Source organism: Hippocampus zosterae, chromosome 20, assembly GCF_025434085.1.
Source record: "Hippocampus zosterae strain Florida chromosome 20, ASM2543408v3, whole genome shotgun sequence".
Classification (NCBI taxonomy): domain Eukaryota; kingdom Metazoa; phylum Chordata; class Actinopteri; order Syngnathiformes; family Syngnathidae; genus Hippocampus; species Hippocampus zosterae.
This window is the reverse complement of record NC_067470.1, coordinates 1,042,731-1,064,413: the sequence shown is the minus strand read 5'-3', so window position 1 is coordinate 1,064,413 and position 21,683 is coordinate 1,042,731. Positions and strand designations below refer to the sequence as shown.

General features: G+C 48.6%; 1 protein-coding gene and 1 long non-coding RNA gene across 3 annotated transcripts in view; one reads left to right on the top strand and one right to left on the bottom strand.

Annotated features, from left to right (window-relative positions):
* The window catches only part of LOC127593391 (uncharacterized), a 53,262-nt gene extending 41,882 nt beyond the window's left edge, over positions 1-11,380 (bottom strand). Inside the window, exon 1 of the long non-coding RNA XR_007960395.1 lies at positions 11,333-11,380. This is a non-coding gene — a long non-coding RNA (uncharacterized LOC127593391). The remainder of the gene's footprint in view (positions 1-11,332) is intronic.
* cntnap2a (contactin associated protein 2a) overlaps positions 1-21,683 on the top strand; it is a 115,426-nt gene that overhangs the window by 90,705 nt on the left and 3,038 nt on the right. For both annotated transcript variants that reach the window (XM_052054802.1, XM_052054803.1), the window contains 8 exons: positions 685-841; positions 1,468-1,595; positions 5,045-5,215; positions 9,408-9,626; positions 13,860-14,096; positions 14,887-15,120; positions 15,857-15,990; positions 19,114-19,207. In XM_052054802.1, coding sequence (XP_051910762.1) covers positions 685-841; positions 1,468-1,595; positions 5,045-5,215; positions 9,408-9,626; positions 13,860-14,096; positions 14,887-15,120; positions 15,857-15,990; positions 19,114-19,207 — 1,374 coding nt within the window. The remainder of the gene's footprint in view (positions 1-684; positions 842-1,467; positions 1,596-5,044; positions 5,216-9,407; positions 9,627-13,859; positions 14,097-14,886; positions 15,121-15,856; positions 15,991-19,113; positions 19,208-21,683) is intronic.

Here is a 21,683-nt window from a genome sequence, read left to right as displayed (position 1 = left end):
GAATAAATACACGACGAGATTAGACGCCAGGCGAGAGACGTGGCGTGGCGAGTCAGAAGCCGTACGGAGCTCGACCAAAGAGGCAGATATGAGACGGGAAGGCGCAGCAGAGGCGCAGCAAAGGCGCACCTTGGCGCGAGCGGCGAGATAATGGCAAGGTGGATCAAGGTGGAAAAAGAGCCCCCTGAGACCAAAAGATATGAAAGCTAGAAAGCCTGCAGTCAAGAGAGGGCTAAATGTGCGGGAGTGATCGAGATCGGGGGGGGAACGGCATCAGGGTCGAGGGGTTCTTTGAGTGCAGTCATGAATAGGTGGGCCGTGCCGGCAGGAGGAGGGACGCCAAAACGAAACGCGCTGACTTGCTGAGATAAGCACAAAGACAAAGGACTCCCACGAACTCCCACAAACCCCCCCGCCCCCCACCACCACCAAAAAAAAAACCCAATATGACAATAAAATGAGGCTAACAAAGAGCGGCTGGTGCTGAGCAACACAAATGACCAAAGAGCAGGAACAGGGACGCTCTGATGAATTGATGCACTATTTTACGGATCCGCCGCACTAAAAGCGTTTGTGTTTCCGTGGCGGGGGGGGATGTTTTGCTCAGTTTATCCAGTTTTCTCCGATCGACACCATCGTCAGGTACACCCTGCGCTGACTTGTGCTGTGTTTTTCCTTCCCCAGGCGGGACCCCCTACACATGGTGGGTGGGCCGCGGCAGTGAAAAGCATTTCTACTGGGGGGGCTCGGGTCCCGGCATCCAGAAATGTGCCTGCGGCATGGACCGAAACTGCACCGACCCCAAGTATGACTGCAATTGCGATGCCGACCACTCCGAATGGTAAAGTTGGACTCTCGGGTCATGCGGAAACATTGTTGGCGCTCTTTGTGAAGTTTCCCGCCCCCATTCGCTCCCATCGAGGCGGCAGCCTTGGCAAAAAGGGGCCAACGCGGTTTCAGGACGTCTCAGTCAAGGACACCGTTTACCATCTGAGCCCCAGTGGCTCCGAGGGATTATTTGGAAATCTTGGAAACGAGATTTGTCGAGCCCACATTCCTAAATTACAAATCAACAAACTTGGTTCCGGTCCGAGAACCTTTAAATTGTTTCGCCAGGCGTTGCCCTTTCATTTCATCCTCAAAGGTCACCCACAGGAATCCGGAACAAAACTTTTTGGGGTTTTTTTTTTTTGAAGGAGCTCATTTATTGGTGAAACTCAAATAGTGAAGGTCAAGGGACCTATGAAGAAAACGTTTTGTTTCATGATCACACACACACACATTCCACGCCGAATGTATGACTCTCAGCTTCAACATCTTATAATGCCATTTTTTTTGGCTCATCTGTTGTCTGTCTATTGTGGTGAGCACATGAATGATGAATTCTTCTTTTTTTTCACTTCCCCTTCGGTACCGCACACCATCGAGTTCAGAGTTTGTAGTTTTATTCCGCTCTTTGTCCTCCAGGAGAGAAGATTCTGGTCTTTTGGCATATAAGGAACACCTGCCGGTCAGCCAGGTTGCGGTGGGCGACACCAACCGAGCTGGCTCCGAGGCCAAGCTCACCGTGGGGCCCTTGCGCTGCCAGGGAGATGGTGAGTCTTCTCATTGCTGTAACTATCGACTTCCGTAAATGACCTGCGGGAAAAAAGACAATCGCCACCCGCGGGCAAGCTTATTGAGTTATTTCTAAACACCCCGTGACAATCGAAACGTCACCTCACGTCGCATGGATTGCGCTTGGTGAAGGTTATTGCGTGAAATCCAAACAAAAGCCCCCTCTGCAAAATTCAAATCCAACAAAGGCTGAATGCGGTAGGCACGGGAGTTCGGAGAAAGCGAAGCCGGCCGGCCGGCTGCATGCTGAGCGCCGAGGAGGTTCTTTCAGAGTCAGTTAAAAGGTCGCCACTGTGTTGCTGTTTGTAATGATCAGGCGCTCTTAAAAGACGCTTCAGTATGGATGGGGGGGGCTCCTGTTGCAAAACGTTTGGGGAGAACACGCAACTCCTCCCGGGAGGCCGACGTGCTAACCGGTCAACCACCGCGCCGCCTCACTGAGAACCATCATGTTCTTCTGTCTTTTGTGGACCATGTACCAAAAAAAAAAAAAAACGCCTCTTGCAGTATTCAACCCATGAAAGGCATGTCAGAAAAGAAAGTACTTGGGCCATTATTATAGTAATTACCCCCAAGAAAAGGACAATTTGTACTAATGGTAATAGAAATAGCCCATTATGAGAACGACTTAGCGGCGTCCCGTCCACTGAGGCGTTGTTAGAAACCTTTGGCAAAGTGTGAAGCCTCTTTTAGACTTGACTGCTGCTGGTCTGACCGCCTCTTAATTAAAATAGCAGAGGAGGGAACAAGTGCAAGCGGGTCACGCGGAGCCGTTTGGTCCACGAGGAGACAAAGGTCGCATTTGAGCGTGTAGGCTTGTCATGTTTGCACATGAAACTCTTTAAGATTAAGATTAAAATATCCTTTATTTGTCCAACACTGGGGAAATTTACAATCCTAGGCGGCCAGATTGTGGGTAGAAAGAAGAAAAACAAAGCGTTCGCAAAATAAATGTACACCGTTCATTGAAGTGCAATATAAATATGGATATAGATAGAGATAAGGTGGCTGTGCTAATGTACGATTGTTTTTCCTCATCATTTTATTTTTTATTCAGCAGCCTGACAGCAGTCGGTAGGTACGAGCGGCGGGTGTAAGAGCTCATTTGTGCTAGTGAGTGAGAAAGCATCTAAAGATGAGCAGATTTAGTCGTAGATATGCATGTGGGGTCTTCGCGTTGGTGTATTTCTCTGTACTTTAAAGCCTTATTTTGTTTTTGTTTTTTTTATGTGTGTATGAGCCGTTTCTCTTCCCAAATTAATCTCATCGATGCATTCTGTCTGGCTTTTGGTCAAGCGAAAGACATGCGCAGGTTTGGCAGCTCTCGCCCTATTGACCGTTTGTATTACTTTTAATTTGGCGATATGTTAGCTTTTCCTTATTAAGAGTTAACACGAATAACGAGTTTTGATCCCTGGGAAATGTTCCAATGTACCGTATTATTTTTCCAAAGGTCATTTCGTATGGCTACGCACGCATGCCTCAATGTAAGCTAGATCAGGTTACCCCCCCCCCCGCCTCCCCCCCGCCGCAGCGCCTCGTTATTCGACCGAAAAGTACATTTCACAGGAGTTGTCACATTTGACAGACCATTTGAACACACCGCATTAAACTTCGAGCAACCGCAAACAAATTATTAGCCTACCCAACCGTCTGTGGTCAGCCCGAGATAGTAAAAGTAAAAATGCACTTGACGGTTTTCCCTAATTGGCTGCGCAGTAGGATGCGACCGTTTCTTGTTGAAAGGAGGGGGGGTCAGCGTAGGGGTGAATTTTAAATTGGTGATTAAAACGTTGATCCACACGATGGAGACTATATCGGGGCTGTCGAGAATACAATTTGGAATTTCGCATCGAGAAATTTATTGCCAAGAGTAGGGGTGGCAACTGGGGTGGCAAGGCATTCGGTGAAGGTAGCAGCTTGCCCGACGGCAACATTTCCAGCGGGGGGGCCAAGGGGGTCATAAATTTGGACTCACTGCTTCTGTTCGTGTTTTTCCCTATTTGCTGATTTTATTTTGGATATTGAAGGACTTGGAAAATGGATAGACGGAAGACGGTTGGAGATGCAGTTTGCGAGCGGGAGTTTGACGTAACAAAGTAAGCACGGGTGTTCGGGAAAGCAATAACCTGAGCGTAAGAAAAGCAAACATGGATTTAATCTGCGGCGCAAGGCAGCTCGATCATTACGACGATAATACTTTGTTGACGGCACATTCTTCACACTCAAAGAAATAATGGAGCCGACCCGCGCGTTGCTATCTCATTGCTCGGCGCGAGCGAGGATCTGAGGAGGAGCCTTTTAGCCGCTGGCGGAGATGCATTTAAAAAGCACTGAGGCGTTCCCTGATGAAATAGCAGATTGCCAAACTCGCAGTATGAGCCACCGGAAGTGGCCCCTCTCCCACTTGACCGGGGCCGACGACAAACTGACAAAGTTCACACGGCGTCCGCTCTCCTTCGACCGAAGCGGTCTCGTCGAATGCAGAAAATCCTCATTTTATTTGGACTTTTCACGACTCATCTCCGCAACTCGCCAACATTGACTTTCTGTCCCGCTCCCGCGACCTGAGATCCTCGCGTCTCCTTCTCCATCACCCGGCACGTGTCTTCCCCTTTTGCGGTCGCCGCCCCTCCTCCTGAAGCGCGACTCGGCCTCAGGCGCGACTTCTTTATCCTCGTGTCCGTCTTGCTTCTATACGTCGCCGACAGCTTTTTCTCACCCCCTTTCTTGCTGGAGGCTTTTGACGTTTCAGGCAGCGCATACAAATCAACATCAACATCGTTTTCCATCCTGTTTGTGTGTCCTTGCGCTCGGATATTGTCGATGCGGAATGTTTCACCAGTTCGAGAAACGGACTTTGGTCCAATGAGAAAGTATGTGTGTGTGCTGTGTTTTTTTCAGCTGGGCTGAGTCGTGTTAAGGATCCTGTCAAGTTCTGCATTTTGATACTTTGAAAATGTCTTCTCTCCTTATGAGCGCCCCCGCCCCCCCCCCCCCCCCCCCCCCCTTCGCCATCAGTAATCAGGGCCGCGCGGAACCAAGGCGAAGGGAGGCGGCGACGATGGCGTCACTTCATCAACCACAGTCTGATAATTTATCAGCGGCCGCTTAGCACGAAGCTACTTTGTCTTCATTAGCGGGCGCTTCTTCTGCTTCAATCACGAGTCATTAGAAAAGTTGTTATCAGTTGCCGAGCCAGATTGAAACTCCTCTCACCCACCGTGTCTCCGCATTCACAATGAAAAGCCTGATTGCGCTTTTTGTTTTTTGGTCATAAATTTTTCATTAAATTGCACCCAACTTGCAGAAATTGACGAGCTACATTAAAACCTCTCCTTTGGAAGTTTGAGTTTTTCAATGACCGAATCTTGGATGGTGAGATATCGGCTTTCCCGTGGGTTGTAAATCTGTTTTTTTTTTACAGATAACTACTGGAACGCCGCTTCCTTCACCACCCCATCGTCCTACCTTCACTTTGCCACCTTCCAGGGGGAGACCAGTGCTGACATCTCATTCTATTTCAAGACCAGTGCGCCGTACGGGGTCTTCCTGGAAAATCTTGGAAACACAGATTTCATCCGTTTGGAGTTGAAATGTACGTTTTCATCCCTTCACGCATACCCAGCCTTTTCCTCCTGCGGTGTACAACTGCGTGCGATGACGGCCGAGACCAATTATTGATGAAAGCAGGACTGAAAATGTAGTTGCATTAACTTGGGTACATTTTGGAACTCATCAATCATCCCCCTCCCACAGAAAAACAAAGAAAATGTCAAACACGCACGCCGTCCTCTCAGAGAGTATCAGTACGTAACATTTCATTTCTATCAATCTCTGCAAGTGCTTCGGTTTTCAAATCATCACTTCTGCAACATTCCGAGGAAATGCCAATGGCATTTACATTTACATTTCTCGCAAGCTATTTTGCCAATAGGCTCGCCAGCTAATCCTCCGCCGGGACCGTTTTGGTGACTCTGGCCTGATGCGACTTTAAAAGCCACTTATATGAAGCTTTGCCAATTTCAGATGCAAAAAAAAAAAAACCACTCTATAATCTCATGTCCTTAAATGTTTTAGAGACGGCACGGGCAGATGTTTGAAAGAAATGGAGGCATTAATGATGGCTACTAAATGATGAGACATCTGTCCCGCGTCCCCCTTTCCGAGTCTCTTTTTTTACATGTCCTGCAGCAGGTTGCCACGATCCTTTTCCAGCAGCCCAAATTACTATCCGTGCGGCTATGGTAGATTTCACTCTGATTAAGAGTGTTAAAAGTGCAATTAAAATGGCAGTCTTCGGTTTAATCGTGGAGTGTGTGTGTGTGTGTGTGTGTGTGTCTTGGCCCAAATGCGCGCACAGATAGATGACCAGTTGCCTCTCAGTGAGAGCCAAAGTGGATTTGAACATTTGATGTCAAAGGGGACTTGCCGACCGTGGCCTGCTGCTGTGCCGAGCCTGTCGTCATTCCCAACCGCCCCCCCCCCCTTTTTTTTTGTCAGATGCCAAGTGCCGAATGATTTTGGAAGCAAAGAGGACTATTTATTTTTGCAGATAGACAAAGCAGCCAAACATGCCTTTGAACCATTTTGGATGTCAAAGTTTCCCCGAGGGGCTGCCATGTTTGTCTTCCAACAGTGTCTACAACTGCAAAACACATTCCTGAAGTTTCACTCATGACAAAACGCTCTTGTCAATGTGTCACAAATCACCACCAACCGCATTTTTTCCCGCACGCGTTCACGCGCTGACCCACTTCGCCGCATCTTAACACACTCGCTCTCTGCCCACTCGCATGGTGCAAAAACTGTATTTTCCGCAATCCCGTCTGCCCATGAAAGGACGAGCATTAGACCCAAAGAAAATGACTGTGACGGACACACACACACACGCGCGACATTGTGCAGTATGCACACCACTGTGACCTTGGTCGACGCGAAGCTGTCAGGTGGATGCGATTTCTCTTGGAATCTGGCTAGAAAGGAGAAGGTACTGACATCATTGAGAGGCTGTTAAGAAGACTAACGACGAGAGCCTTGCCACTAAGGGGATTTGAGGCCGTATAGACGACTCTTAAAATGCGGGAATACTTGACCTCTGGGCGCCTCCGTGTTTTGTCGATGCGCCGTTTGAGACTTGGACACGTATTTGGGACATTTTCCTCCAATTCTCCCAAAGTTTAATGGCCATGACAAATTGCAGGCATATGCGGGAGGCGGCTATTTTTGATGTTGCGCAATCGGGTGCCGATCCAAATGATGATTGTTCAGCCCTGGCAGATATCGGCGATGCCACTTGGCTCCCAGCGCCTGCGTGTATCCAAAGCTCAATCGAGAAAGCGCGATGGGAAGGTGAAGATCAGGTGGCGTTTTCTCAAGGCCGACATATAAATGTTTTCCACGCTCGGTTGAATTCACGCGCACGCGACTCGGCTTATGCAAATATCTCAGTGGCGCGCGCCAATAATGAAGTCATTTCAAGCCTGCGGCGCATGAACGTTCGGCACGCGGCATGAAGTAAGCGCTTTTCGTCCCTGCCCCGCGGACCCCTTCGCTCTTGGACGGGGATCGTTAATCCGCTCGACTAAAGGCCGTCACGTTGCTCGGACACTCGGCTGTTTGTCTCCCAGGCGTCGCTTTGTGAGATTTATCTCCGAGGTTCATGCGCTCCCTTTAACCGCGTGATACTATTTGTCATGCGAATCATCAATCAAGGGGAAAACTGGTAGGCAAGTCAAGAAGGCAAGTGAGCAATAAAGGAGGAGGGCGAACGGGAACGAAAGGATGCAAAAATACGGCGGTTGTGTATGGACGACGTACAATGAGCCTCTCTCATATGGGAACCGAATGAAGCCGAAACGTAGATGGCGCTGCTAAGTGCTTATTAGTCTTTTGGATTTCTGCTGGTGTATGGCGCCGTCCGCAACGCTTGCCTTTGTTACCCCGCTTGGCTCTATTCAAAAGGCTCGCCGCCGTGCCGAACGCTGGGCAGATTGTAACAAATTGCCTTTTGATCGGGCAACTGTGCAAATACAGACTTTGCGGCCGCAAAAAAAATAATTGCGTCCTCATTGCTGCTTTAGAGATCAAACGTGAAGGGGTGCCTGCCAAGTGCAAATGGCGTTCATTTAAGCGCACAAATGAGTGGTTTCAACTGTGGGATTGTTCGGCCTCTCCTCGAAGTCAAAGTCACCTCGAATGGACAAAAAGAAGACGTCGCCGATGAACGCTGCGCCACGGCAAATAGAAACGGGGGAAACCGCAGTCTCTCATGACAGGAATGTATGTCGAGGCGAAAGCCAACAGTTGCCGCCGCCTATCGACCTTGCCTCGGAGATTAGCGCTTCTCCACATCGGTCACGTATCAGCGGGCAGAAATCGATAGCGGCCAAATGAATTGCTTTGAAATAAACGAGCCATTAGATTAGAAATGGAGTGCACATTTACCTGTACAGATGACTGCTCCACAAGAGGACGTTTGGGGGCTTTGGAAGAGGTGTCACTTTAATTGTGTAATTGTGTCGTGACGATTGTTAACGAGAAAGTAGAATTCCTTCAGAGCGGGCATGCTGGGATCTGCAAAAATAGGGGCCTCTGAAAACAGACTCGATTTAGGTCCGTCCTGGATTATGAAACGTCACTGCACGAAATCAGAATCAGAATCATCTTTATTGGCCAAGTATGTAGAACACACAAGGAATTTGTCTCCGGTATAACACGCTGCACTCGTATCATCGTAAACAACAAAATCATTGAACCATTTTAGAGTAACCAGTAGTTTTGTAGTACCATTTTGTGGCGCAAGAAGAGTGACTATGTCAGTGACTGTTTAAGGAGTTAATGGCTAGAGGGAAGAAGCTGTTTTAAGTGTCTACTGGATTTGGTGCGCATGGATCTGTAGCGTCTGCCTGAGGGGAGTGGCTGAAAAAGGTGGTGGGCAGGGTGCGGGGGATCCAGGAGGATTTTCCGTGCCCTTGTCTTGATTCTTGCAGTGTGCAAGTCCTCAAGAGTGGGTAGGGCGGTGCCAACGATTTTTTCCGCCGTCCTAACTGTCCGTTGAAGTCGGATTTTGTCCTTTTTTGTGGCGGCCCCAAACCAAACCGTGATGGAAGAACACAGGATTGATTCGATGACTGCCGTGTAGAACTGTCGTAGCACCTCCTGTGGCAGGCCATGCTTCCTCAGCAGCCCTCAGGAAGTACATCCGCTGCCGGGCCCTTTTCAGGATGGAGATGGTGTTGACTTCCCACTTCATGTCCTGGGAGACTGTGATTCCCAGGAACTTGAAGGTCTCGACGGTTGACACAGGGCAGTTGGATAGTGTGAGGGGCAACTGAGGAGAAGAATGTTTCCTGAAGTCCACGATCATCTCTACAGTCTTGAGCGTGTTCAGCCCGAGGTTGTGTCGGCCGCACCAGAGCTCCAGCTGCTCCACTTGTTATAAAGTTGATTATGCTAAAATGTCCCCGTGGAAATTCGCTTGCACGTGAAGAAAGGCTCTTTTTGTTTCTTTCGTTGTTTTTTCACGCCATACCATCAAGAGGACATCGTTAGCCACGATGTCTGCTAGCCGCAGCTCGAGCTGCACTTTATTTCTTGATGGAGTCAATTAGCCGCTCCCTCACCGGAACATCTTCTGAATGGAATTTTGCTCCGTAACTTTCGGAAAAAAACAATACTCCGTGTGTAATTTGGACGAGCGGTCCAGGACCCACCTAAAAGGGGTCAAATGATATGCACATGGTCTATTATTTAATTTGATTTGTATTTTTTCTCCCCTTCACACACAGCTCCACACGTTGTCTCGTTTTCCTTCGATGTGGGAAACGGCCCGGTGGAGTTAGCGGTGCATTCCGACGCTCCCCTCAACGACGACCAGTGGCACCGCGTGACGGCCGAGCTCAACATCAAGGAGGCCCTTCTCCAGCTGGACCAAACTCATCGCGTCTCGCGGCCGGCGCCGGCGCAAGGGCACACGCGTTTGGAACTCTTCAGCCAGCTCTACGTGGGTGAGTCCCGACAACTGCCATGTCATGTCATTGGGGGAAAAAACTGTTGAAGCGCGGCGACCTAGCGCACGTCTGCCGCACGGTTCTGAGCTTCTTCGTTTGAATGTCGGCATCGGCCCCGTGGGTGAAGGCCTGTGATTTTTCTCGTTGTCCATATTATCTGTCCGTAGCCCCGCCTAGCGCCCCAAACCACCTTGGATAGGCTCCAATTTTCTGCCGATGACAAGTGCGATAGAAAATGGATGGACGTTCATTCAAATGCTTTTTGTTCTATCCCCGTTTATCGGCCACTGGGAACATTTGAATGTTGAACGCCTTTTTTTTTTCTTCTTTCGACTTAAAGAGGGCCCAGACTCCCATGGAAATTTTCTCCTGGGCGGCTTCGGTTCATCTTAATTCAATGCTAATCCCCCCCCCCGCACTCCCAATCACATTAGAGTTTCATATTTCATCACGCACGGACGCGCGCTTCCTCGGGAATTCCTAAGTGATAAAGTCTTTTTAATGAGGGTAAATCAACATCCGATAATGCCGCGTGTGGGCTCTGTGCGGGTACGGGGGGGAAAAAAAAAAAAACATGTGAGGTCACCTTTTTATGGGCTTTAACACGGTGACTTGCGTTTATTTTTAACGGAACCAAAAGGAAAACCGCACAAAGAGACCTGAGCCGATCATCCCTCGTTTGAGAACGGACTCCGGTAACATTTGATTGATTGACAAGAGATGTGCCGTGTTGATTGTGGGCCTAATCTACGCTCTTCCTTTTTCTATGATGTCATCTCTCACTGTGCTTTCCCATTCGCTGGCCATTCTATAGCGTCCGTCGTGGAAAAAACCAAACTTGTAAGCTGCAGGCATCGAGATGATTGGGCCAAATCATGTCCTCAGCAGAGTCTTCCAAACGGCTATCAGTCGCCCTAGCGCTCATCGGATTGCCTCGCCCCCTTTCACAACCTCCCCCCACCCCGTTCATTTGCCAAAAAATGGACTGGACTCTTTGCAATTTGATTCGGTGTCACAGAGCTGGAAATTCTAACGGCCCCCCCTCATTCACGCCGGTTCATTTTTCTGTGTCCGCATTGGCCGCGCCCGTACGAACGCTTGCCAGTCACACAAGAAATAATGAAAAGGGGAATTAGGGGACGGCTGGCAGCGCCGCAGAGGGGACGGCGCGTTCTTATTTCTGATCGTCAATCAGGCAAGAGAGCAAGACCTGGACTGGGCTCGCTTTCATATGCACAAATAAGCTCGAAAAATTCCTCCTTTGCGGGTCATTTGAAAGAGGCTGTTGAGTTACCGGTAGAGGTACGACTTGCTGGAACGATTTCGCGCGCATGAATACTTCGTGCACACAAAGTAGTCATTGGTGTGCAGGAAATAGTCATCATTCATTCATTCATTCATCTTCCGAGCCGCTTGATCCTCACTAGGGTCGCGGGGGGTGCTGGAGCCCATTCCAGCCGTCTCCGGGCAGTAGGCGGGGGACACCCTGAATCGGTTGCCAGCCAATCGCAGGGCACACAGAGACGAACAACCATTCGCACTCACACTCACACCGAGGGACAATTTAGAGTGTTCAATCAGCCTGCCACGCATGTTTTTGGAATGTGGGAGGAAACCGGAGCACCCGGAGAAAACCCACGCAGACCCGGGGAGAACATGCAAACTCCACACAGGGAGGCCGGAGCTGGAATCGAACCCGGTACCTCTGCACTGTGAAGCCGACGTGCTAACCACTGGACTACCGGGCCGCCCGAAATAGTCATCAGCGTGCACCAATTAGTAGTTTTCTTTTGGGATTTTTTTTTCAGTGTGACGCTCCGTTCAGTAAACGTTGGGAATTACTGTCGTGCATTTGTGCGTCATATTTTGTGTAGGTTCCAAGAATGAGAGCAGTCAGTGGGGGTGGGGGGGGGGGGTCAATGCATGGCGAAATGAAGACAAATGCAGATTTGTTTGCACCATTTGTTGGCATTGGCAACATTGAAACAATTGTCGTCCTCGAGTGTGCACTGATGTGTCTGTGTCATTTCACAGCAAAACAAATTCCGTGCTTATTACGTGTTGGGGTGCCATGGACATCTCTTTTCCTCTCCGTCAATACGCTCCCCCATCAAGCGTTGGATTGCTTTAGTGTTTACTGCACAGCGCTTCATTTGCTTGAATGGCCTTGAAAGTGAATGTTTCGACCATCAACCTTCTGTCATTCACCACGCACGGTTAACTTTGAGCTCCCCCGATTCACCTGATACACGCATGTCGTCCTCAATTCTCACATGTCATTCGTTGAAGCATCCGTTTGACGCCTCGCCCTCAACGAACGGTTCATTCATCACTTTATTTTCAGCGTTTTTTTTTTTTTTGCATGCTCACTTTCTCTCTTTTGTTTGGATGTTTTCTTGTCTCTCTTTTTTTCTTTCCGGCTTCCGCCCGCTCGGATCAAATCGACGTCTCGCTTTTTGCTTCTCACTGCATGTGACAGGGAAACCGGCCTCCCCCACCTGCCAAGACAGTAGGTAACATTTATTGAGTGCCATCAAACGTGTCCGCGGCACCTCCAAGTCAAATCTCGCCCGCGTCTTCATCGCCTGTTGCTTTATTAACATTGGCGAGGATGAATGCGCTCGCGCATCCATACTTGTTTTGAGCCACGCCGCACTTCCCAACATTGACGTGAGGAATTACCAAACGCCTCTTCGTTTCGACACGCGCGTCGGCTTTTCACGGAGGGATCCATCAACCCCGGAGCCCATTAAGCCTCTTCTAACGAGGCCATGCATTGCTGCGAAACCGACAGATATCAAATCCCGCACTGCAAAATGAGAGTGTCGGCGATAACATCGCCTTGGCTTACGGAGGCTTCAGACTGTTGTTTTTTTTGTTTTGTTTTGTTTTTTTTTTAACCAATAAGGTCCAAACTCAATCTAATCCCAAAGCATTTTAATTAGCATTTTAAAGACCAACACAAATAAACAGAGCGCAGGTAAAAGAAGCAAAACCTCCCTGCATCCTATCGCGGAATTGCCTTTCGATAGCTAAAGCAGGAGGGACAAGAATGATTTTATGAATGTCAAATGAGTGTAGCATACGCGCAATTAGCAATTATGGTTAAAACGAGGCGTTCGCTGTCGATAAGGGCCACACAAAAGCGGATTCGAAAATGGATGGATGAAGATAATATTGATCATTTTTCTTTAATCGTGGCTAAATGACTGACACAAATGTCGGTTGTTTGCTCATCCGTCAACAAGCCAACATCGACAGCACCCGGGTACCTGTGAGAATAAAAAGGACTGAGCTTAGCCGCTGGAGTAGCCGCCTCCTTCTCCGTCGGCCTCGGCGCCTCGTGTCCGTTTAATCAAGGATGAGTTGGAAATGAGGTAAACAGGTGGTGGGAAGCTCCAGCCAATCAGTGGCACAAAATAGATTAATTAACAAGTGTTTTGTTCAATCCGCTGCGGAATTCAAAAATGGGAGAGGAAAAATGGAAAAGCCCAGCTGCATCTCCCCGCATGAATAATGCATGATGGCAAGGGGAAAAAAAAAAAAAAAAATGAAAGTCAACTTGGCTTTACCTGCGTGTGCGCGTGCTTAAATGGCCGCTTTGCTGTAATTGAAGGGATGCATCTGAGAGATTTTAATATCTAAAATGCCCCTCGGCTTTTGTTAACTGCACGGCACCGTGACTGTTTAATGCGATTGCACTTTCAATCTATACCTACGGGGGTCCTTTTATGATTGCGTGGATTTGCGATAGTCATTAAGGCACCTATCCATCTACCTTAAAGCCAATCGCCGTGCACATCGACGAGCGGTCGGACAGCCGCGGCGCAAGGGCCACAAGGGGGCGCCGGATCGAAAGGCTTTGGAAGCCCCAAGGCTCAGAATGCCGCCAGTGCCGACCGCTCGAGTGGGGCACGTAGGAGGCGCTCGCTGCGCGTTTAGTATGCCGCTAATACCGCTTGTGTATCCGTCGACACGTGTCGGCGAGTGGGATTTTTCATTGCGACATTGTGTTCATTAGGCTCGGCCAATTAGTGAGAAATCCAAGCGGCTGAAGGTTATTCCAAGAGCGGCGGCTCGGTTGGGGAGATTTGCATCACAGCGCAGCTTCCGTCAAGATGCTTTTGAAAGCCATTCAAAAGAAAATGTTGCCCCTTTTTTTACATTCCGACTGCCTTTTCGGACCCTTTTTTGGGCGTTGCTGTTAAACGCTTGCTCTTTGGTGCGCAGGTGCCGCGGGGGGCCAGAGGGGCTTCCTGGGCTGCATTCGAGCTCTACGGATGAACGGCGTCACCCTTGACCTGGACGAGAGGGCCAAGGTGACGCCCGGGGTCAAGCCCGGTTGCCGAGGCCATTGTAGCAGTTACGGCGCGTATTGCCGCAACGGGGGGAAGTGTGTGGAGAAGTACAACGGCTACTTGTGCGACTGCACCGCCACCGCCTACGATGGCCCCTTCTGCACTCGAGGTGAGAGAGAGAAAAATGTCGTCAAGTCCAATTCTCCATAGGAAAAAAATATATATATAGAAACCATATTGGTGACCAATTTTAATCATGGACATTTTTTTATCCCCCACAATTCAAAACATGCTCTTGTCAAAATATCGTCAATGTTTACGAGACTTTCCGAAAAGCGTAATCCTGCCATTGCCTGAAAGCGACTCTGCTAGCGTGCATCCGCCTCACTGTCGATATCAGCCCCGAAAAACATTTGAGGAAATATTCAAAGGCACTTCCATAAGCTTAGTGTCACCTTGTAATTATTCTTTTTTTTTTTTTTTTTTGGGTGTGCGTGAGGCTGAAAGCTGCTTGGGGAGTCATTAGCTGTTGCGGGTCTCAAATCAAGTTTTCCGAAAACGCTGCGCAAAGAACTTTGACATCGCCATCAGAGCCTTTGTGCTCGCTCTGACGTGATCCCCGACACGTGAATTAATTTGTTTCCTAAAGCTTTTTTTTTTCTCTCTCCCCTGTGGTCTTGGCAGGCTGCTGACAAAATGACAGGGAAACTGTGTGTGTGTGTGTGTGTGTTGTGTGTGTGTGCACGTTTGCCCAAAAAGGGGATTGCTCTCCTTTTGCATGTTGCTTTGTGTGTGTGTGTGTGTGTGTGTGTCATCTATCCAATTTTTTTCTTCATCACATCCTTTTTTTTCTTTTTTTCCCTTCAGCTCATGTTCGGTGATTTCCTGTCACTGTTCAGTCATGCCCCCCACCCCCCTCCTTGCGCTTTTCTCATTCCTTTTTGCACTCTTGTTTTCAGACGTCGGAGGCTTCTTTGAGATGGGGACGATGGTCAGGTACGACTTGCTCCCGGAAGCTGCGGCGGGAGCCCCGACGGACTCCGAGGTCCTCGCGAGTCACCTGATGTCGCAGGAAGTCAACTTGACCAAAGAGGAAGTGACCTTCAGCTTCAGCGCGTCAAGTGCCCCCGCCATTTTGATGTATGTCAGCTCCAGGACGGAGGACTACATGGCGGTGGTGTTGAGGCACAACGGTGAGCGGGAGGGAGGGAGCTCGAAACTCGCGAAGCAAAATGTAGATGCCAAATGAATGGAGAAGCGGTCCTTGTTCCTGAGGTCCTCTTAAGCTCCTCTGGGAGCCATCCGGTTCAACACTCTGCCCCCCCCCCCCTCCCCCACTTGAGGCACGGATCTCTTCAAATAAATTCGGGATATATTTCGATATCATTTTCAATGTGAGTTCATCGGAGCTATTTTTGCCAGGTAGCCCATCCTGAGTGTTACGTCAGCACGTCCGCCATATTGGATGTGGCCACGGTAGTCGGCGTAAAATTGGCGACTAATATGAGTCAACTGGAATGAGGAGGGCAGAATACAATCAACGGCTCGCCATGAACTGCATGAGTTTTGCGATACATCGTCGAGAAGCAAGCCAACGAGGCATCTTTGCAAATTCCTTCACTTTTCCATATGCAATACGGACGGCTGCGGCGTCAATGCGCTGCATATGTACTATCAATGATTTTCTCCGGTAATACTTGCCAGCCAGCGTTGCGAAAGGCGCCAATCAAGGAGTGCTGCTCTGCGGATACAGTACGATAGCTCGATGATAACCACCGATGCGGAGCAAAGTTAGTACTTTCTGTTCGGTCTTCATAATAAAGGTCGAATTTTTGTGTCGGGTATTTTCAGGATGTATGATGAAAGTCGACCTTTTGATCTAGAAAAATGTGAGGCCAAATCACAAGCTCCATCCTCATGTCTTTGCAGGTTCTCTGCAGGTGCGCTATCAACTTGGAGGGCTGAAGGAGCCATTTGCCATCGATGTCGACCAGCGGAACCTGGCCAACGGACAGCCACATAGCATCAATTTGTCTCGCGTTGACAGAAGGCTCACCGTCCAGGTAGTGACTGTACACACTCACTGAATTCCGCAGACTGCTGCGAAGATGACACCGCTTGCCCTCTGCCACTTTTAATCCACTTGCAGGAGACAGATTACAATGCTTTGATCGGGGAGGTGCACGCGCGCGCACACACGAGCGCGCGCGTCTGTGTGTGCGCTTACATAAATCAGCCCGACCTGTCTTAATGCTGGCTGAGATCCTGATACTTCAGGAGGAGGCAGCTAAGTAAAATAAAATCTTAAGATAAGATAAGATAAGATATCCTTTATTTGTCCCACAATGGGGAAATTTACAGCCTCCAGCAGCAAGAATGTATGTAGAAAGAAGAAGAGAAAAAAAAAACAACAACAAACATCTTTCAATTAAATAAATAAATAAATTCAATTAAATATGAACACAAATGGATAAATCACAGTACTATTTACAATTTACCTTCACATCATTTAATTATTATTATTATTATGATTGTTATTTTTTATTCATCAGCCTGACAGCAGTTGGTAGGAACGAGCGTCGGTATCTCTCCTTCTTGCAGCGTGGGTGTAACAGTCTCTGGCTGAAGGAGCTACCAAGTGCTGTCAGGGCGGGCTGGAGGGGGTGGGAGGGACTGGCCATCATAGCTTTTAGCTTAGTTAGCATCCGTCTGTTGCCCACCTCCTCCAGAGTGTCAAGGGAGCAACCCAGGACAGAACTGGCCTTCCTGACCAGTCGCTCCAGTCTCTTTCTGTCCCGGGCCGAGATGCTGCCTGACCAGCAGACAATGCCATAATAGATGGCCGAGGCCACCACCGAGTTATAGAACGTCTTAAGGAGTGACCCCTGAACCCCAAAAGACCTCAGTTTCCTGAGTAGGAAGAGTCGGCTCTGTCCTTTCCTAATCAGGGTGTCCGTGTTTGTGGACCAGTCCAGTTTGTCGTTGAGAAGAACACCAAGGTACTTGTAGGAGGTCACCCTCTCTATGTCCATACCCTGGATGTTCATCGGTGCTGGTGAGGACTTTTTCCTGCAGAAATCCACAACCAACTCCTTAGTTTTCCTCGGGTTGATCTGGAGGAGATTCTGCTGGCACCAGTCCACAAAGTCCTTTGTCAGTCCCCTGTACTCACGATCATCCCCTTCTGTAATGAGGCCAACAATCGCAGAGTCATCGGAGAACTTCTGAAGGTGGCAGTTTGGAGTGTCATGTCTGAAGTTGACACTCTTGAAGTTGAAGTTGTTGACAAACCAGACCTTGGGAAAACAAAAACAAAAAAAAAACACCCACCGTCCTAAAGTACAGGTTTGCTCTCAAATAAATTCGAATGATGATCAAAAGCTGTGATTCCCAGCAAGTGTGCTGGGGAATATGATTGCGCCGAGAGAGATCAGTCAGTGCTCAATGGCATTTATTTAACAACAAATAATGTAACCAAATGGTGACAAGATCATCATTTTTTTTTCAGGGTATATTCTTTTCAACATTTTTGTTCGGGGATGCTTAGGATTGGCAAAAACAACTCGGCAGAATTTGATGCTCGACTGCCCTCACACGCTCTCAAGATGTCAGTCTTGTGTCTCTGCTGCCCTCAAGTGGCCACATAAATCACTGCGTTTTTTTTTTGTTTTTTTTTTTTGCTGTTTGTTTGCGGGTGGGGGGGTGGCTTCCTTGAGCGGATGAGAGAGGCTGGCAGGGCTGCCTATTGATCACACACAATGGCCTGGCTGAAACAGAATTGGCGAGTTTTCTTGAGGCTGCCGAGGAGCCCAATCAAGACGCCCAAGGACGTAAACATATCTCTCCAATGAGATTTGAGTATACATGAGCAATGATTTGATTGTGGCGTTGAGAGAAGTATCCATTTAGCAGAGCGTATTCTGTTGTTTACGGCCAAGAGTTTTATCTGTGATGGGGCTACTGCCGTCCCTTAGCTACAATTAGGGAAACAAATCATAGAACGCTTAATGCGCTCCTGCGGCATTCAAACTTGAGTGTGCAGAGTTTGCTTCAAATGGATCCATTCTGAGCTCACGGTTAAGCAAACACATTTTAGATGTTTTGGTTCCCTCATGAACTCCACCTTGAATATGTTCCTTATTTGCGCTTAAAAGCATCCTCTGCGCTCGGGGGGGAAATTGTGTTGTCGAAATGGCGCGGCGTCAAAGAAGAGCGCCCACGTAATTGACAAAGTTTGGTCAATTGGGGTTGCGGCAAACCTCGGAGGACCGTTTTTTTTTGTTGTTGTTGTTGCCGCGACCCTCGCTTGGCTGCGCCGCCAATTTGTTTTGGACAGATAAAAGTAAATAAGATGTGTGCAATTTAATCCTGTCCCATTATCCGGCACTCCAGCCAGGGTGGAAAACGAAACCCGCACCCTTTGTAGGCCAATCACATTTGGAGAGCCCGCGCGTGTGCGCAGGGGGGGTAAAATGATCCGGTCGTGTGGAGGATCCGAATGCAGAACACACAAATTGGTCACATTCGGATTGTCTGCAAAAGTCAAGTCACAAAAGCTGCACTTTTTCGTCTGGCCAGTCCTCTGGCGAGCACCGAGAAGAGTGCAAGTGGAGAGGAGGCGGTGGTGAGTGACGAGGGGGGAGCTTTTATATCTTCGGCGCACACATATACACGAACGCACGCAAAGCAATTTGTGGGCTCGAAATGATCTCCCGTCAACTGCGGCCGGCTGCGGCCTTCGAGCTAATTAGAAACTTCAATGAAACGGCAATAACAAGTTAATTCTGTTTCAGGATTATTTAAGTGCTGCGTCGGGCAGCGGTTCTCCACTCATGCCTTTCTTTGTAAACATGGCGGCTGCTCTCTCTCTCTCTCTCTCCGCACTTAACGTGTGATGATTTCTCAATCATGCCTGACCTAAATCAATACTGCACCGTGTACTGTAAACAACCTGCGCCTACAGGCCCACGTCTGTGCGTATTTGTCAACATTTAACGTCGATTTTTCAGACATTTGGACCTAAGCCTCCTCCTTTAAGATAGCATCATTGTACTGACTCATCTTGTGTTCGTTGCATGCACCGCCAAGGCTGGCCAAAGTTTGAGAGCCACGCCCTTTTTAACAATGCCATTGTGAATGTATTTCCAAGCGTCTCCCAAAGCTCCCTCTCTCCCTCTCTGGTTCAGCTGGACCATTACCCCGCGGTCAGCTACTCCCTTCCGGATGCCTCGGACACCAAGTTCAATCTGGTCAAGACCCTCTTCTTGGGCAAAGTTTATGGTGAGTCTCCACATTTAAGAAAACAGTTGGTAAGCTACTGAACTGCCCATGTATTATGTCATCTCATCTTCTGCGCCTGATCTCATTGACAATTGACTCTTTAGATCCAGGTTACTGGTTTCTGCGACCCCCCCCCAAATTGTGTATCCACATGAACGAGCCTTGCACAGTCTGCGGTTACGTATCAATAATCTTGCAAATCAACTATGCACACACTGTGTAATGCCGTACCTTGGTCGAACAAACGTTCCATACAACAAACGGATGGAGGCATTTACCACACCCGGCTTGCATTTCCACATGAATCCACTAGAGGGCACTAGAGAGCTAGTCCAAAAGCTGTTGTATTTGAGTCACTGCCTAATTAAAAGGTGATGATTGTCAGACTCAAAACACAGCCTGCACTTAACAGTCCCACAAAACAAATACCTTACACATCACTTGAACGTGGACATTCAAGCGTACAAAACGCAAATAAATGTTTTGCTACTGTTTTCATTCATTAATTCATTTCTTTCAAAGAAGGAATGACATTTTGTTCCTGCAAAGTACACAATTGCCGTATGTAATCATTGTGAGTGTGGTTGATGGTTCTAATCACGCTTTCATCCCTTGAAGCGGGACATATCTGACTGAGATGGTGTCCCGTCAAAGTGTTGTCTGGTGTGTGTGGGACCCCGGGAAAGTCAGGAAACAAATGCATGAAAGGAGGACCGGGCAGGAGACGAAACAAACGCACGCACATCTAATTCCATCTTTTGCCCAGAGGCCTCGGCGACAAAAGAAGCTATTGAAAGACTCGCCGGACGCATCTCGTTGGGAGACAGCCGTGCTTTGTTTGACAAGCAGGCGCTGGCACGCTCACGAGTGACGTCTCCTCCGTGCTTGCTTCTACTAGCTTCTTTTGCAACAATAGAAAGCACCTGATTGCGCAATATGAAGCCATTTCAATGCAAAAATGCGTGTCGTGGTTCCGGTGGGGTAAGCAGTGACCATCTTTAATAATGGGTACCGTATAGTTAATAGATAATAAGCTGATAATAGATAATAAAATAAGCTGATCAAATACGCTCATGTTGACAACATTCCAAACAGCGAGAAAATTGATTTCCTTGTCCCATGGGAAGAAATTGCCTCAATGTCTCTCTTTTTGCCCTTTGACCTTTGGGGAGAGAAGTCGGAATTCAAGCTGTGATAGTGATGTGATGAGTTGTCGTCTTTTTTTATTTGGCGTGGGGGTAGGGGGGGAGGATTCTCGCCATGATCAGCTTTATTTGCCTCCATTTCTGTCCTACGCCTGTTCTCCGTCTGTTCTATTCGCTCATGAAACTGTGCAGGCGGGCTGTGATCTCGCTGCGCTCGAGTGTATCTGGCCAAGGCTTTGAGTGTGACAAAATGTCTGCAGCTGTACTTTTTCCACCCGGCGAATCCTGATCCACGTCGATGTAAATTCCATACAGCCGTGTTTTGACCAGCTGCTGTCAGGGTGGGGGTGGGACCGCACTGCAGAGAGGGCGAGAGAGAGAGAGAGAGAGAGAGAGAGAGAGAGGGAGAACACAGAAGGGCAGAGATGAGCGAAAAGTCCCTGCTAATATTCTGTGTGGAGATCAAAGCGGGGAGGACACGAGAGAGAAGAGGAAAGCAGGTTAGACTCATATTTTGACTCAATGTAACTGTCAGAGGAAGTGTGTGTGTGTGTGTTTATACTCGCGGGCATCCACGGGGAGGTCATATGTATGTGTCAGTTTGCGCCCCCCAAAATGCTTTTCTACCTGGTTGAGTGGCTGCATGCATGTAGCACATGTATCCAATCCGGTTTGTCATTGTGGAGGCGTTATATGGCCAAAATTCTGACTTGCAAGTTGCTGCAGTTGACTGGCGGTCACGAGCCAAGGGCGTTGCAACTCCGTGTCATGGCAAATGTCACTTGCTGTCCAGTCTCGGTCACTTTTTGGGGTGATTTCCGGCATGTTTCACTTGTGCAAACGCACACAAAAGTGAGTATTAGCTTCACGGTTGCCTTCATCGCCTTTTTTCCGTCTCAGCATCAGCTTCCATTTGTTGCCATGGCAACAGTTAGATCCCTGCCCTCGTTGTCATCTCTCTGGCATCCGGGATTTTTTATTTTTTTTTTCCCCACACAGCATCCTTCCCGCCTCTCCATTATTAGCGTCGTCGCAGACGCAGCCACAGCCACACCCACACCCTCCCTCTCAACTCGTCCTGCGGATGTCTCCATCTTCCCTTATTTCTCCTTCGTCCTTGACCCACATCTCCAAGCCCCCTTCAAAGAAAATCCGCCTCCCCATAAGCCATCCCCTACCTGCCCGTTCTCCTCCGGCATTCATGATTCATGTCACACCAAGCTCACACGGTGCACCGGACTGCTCAACTCGATGACCTTGGTGCTATCGTGCGCATCTTGATGTGTGTGTGTGTGTGTGTGTCGGACCGCGTAATTTTATATCATATATTT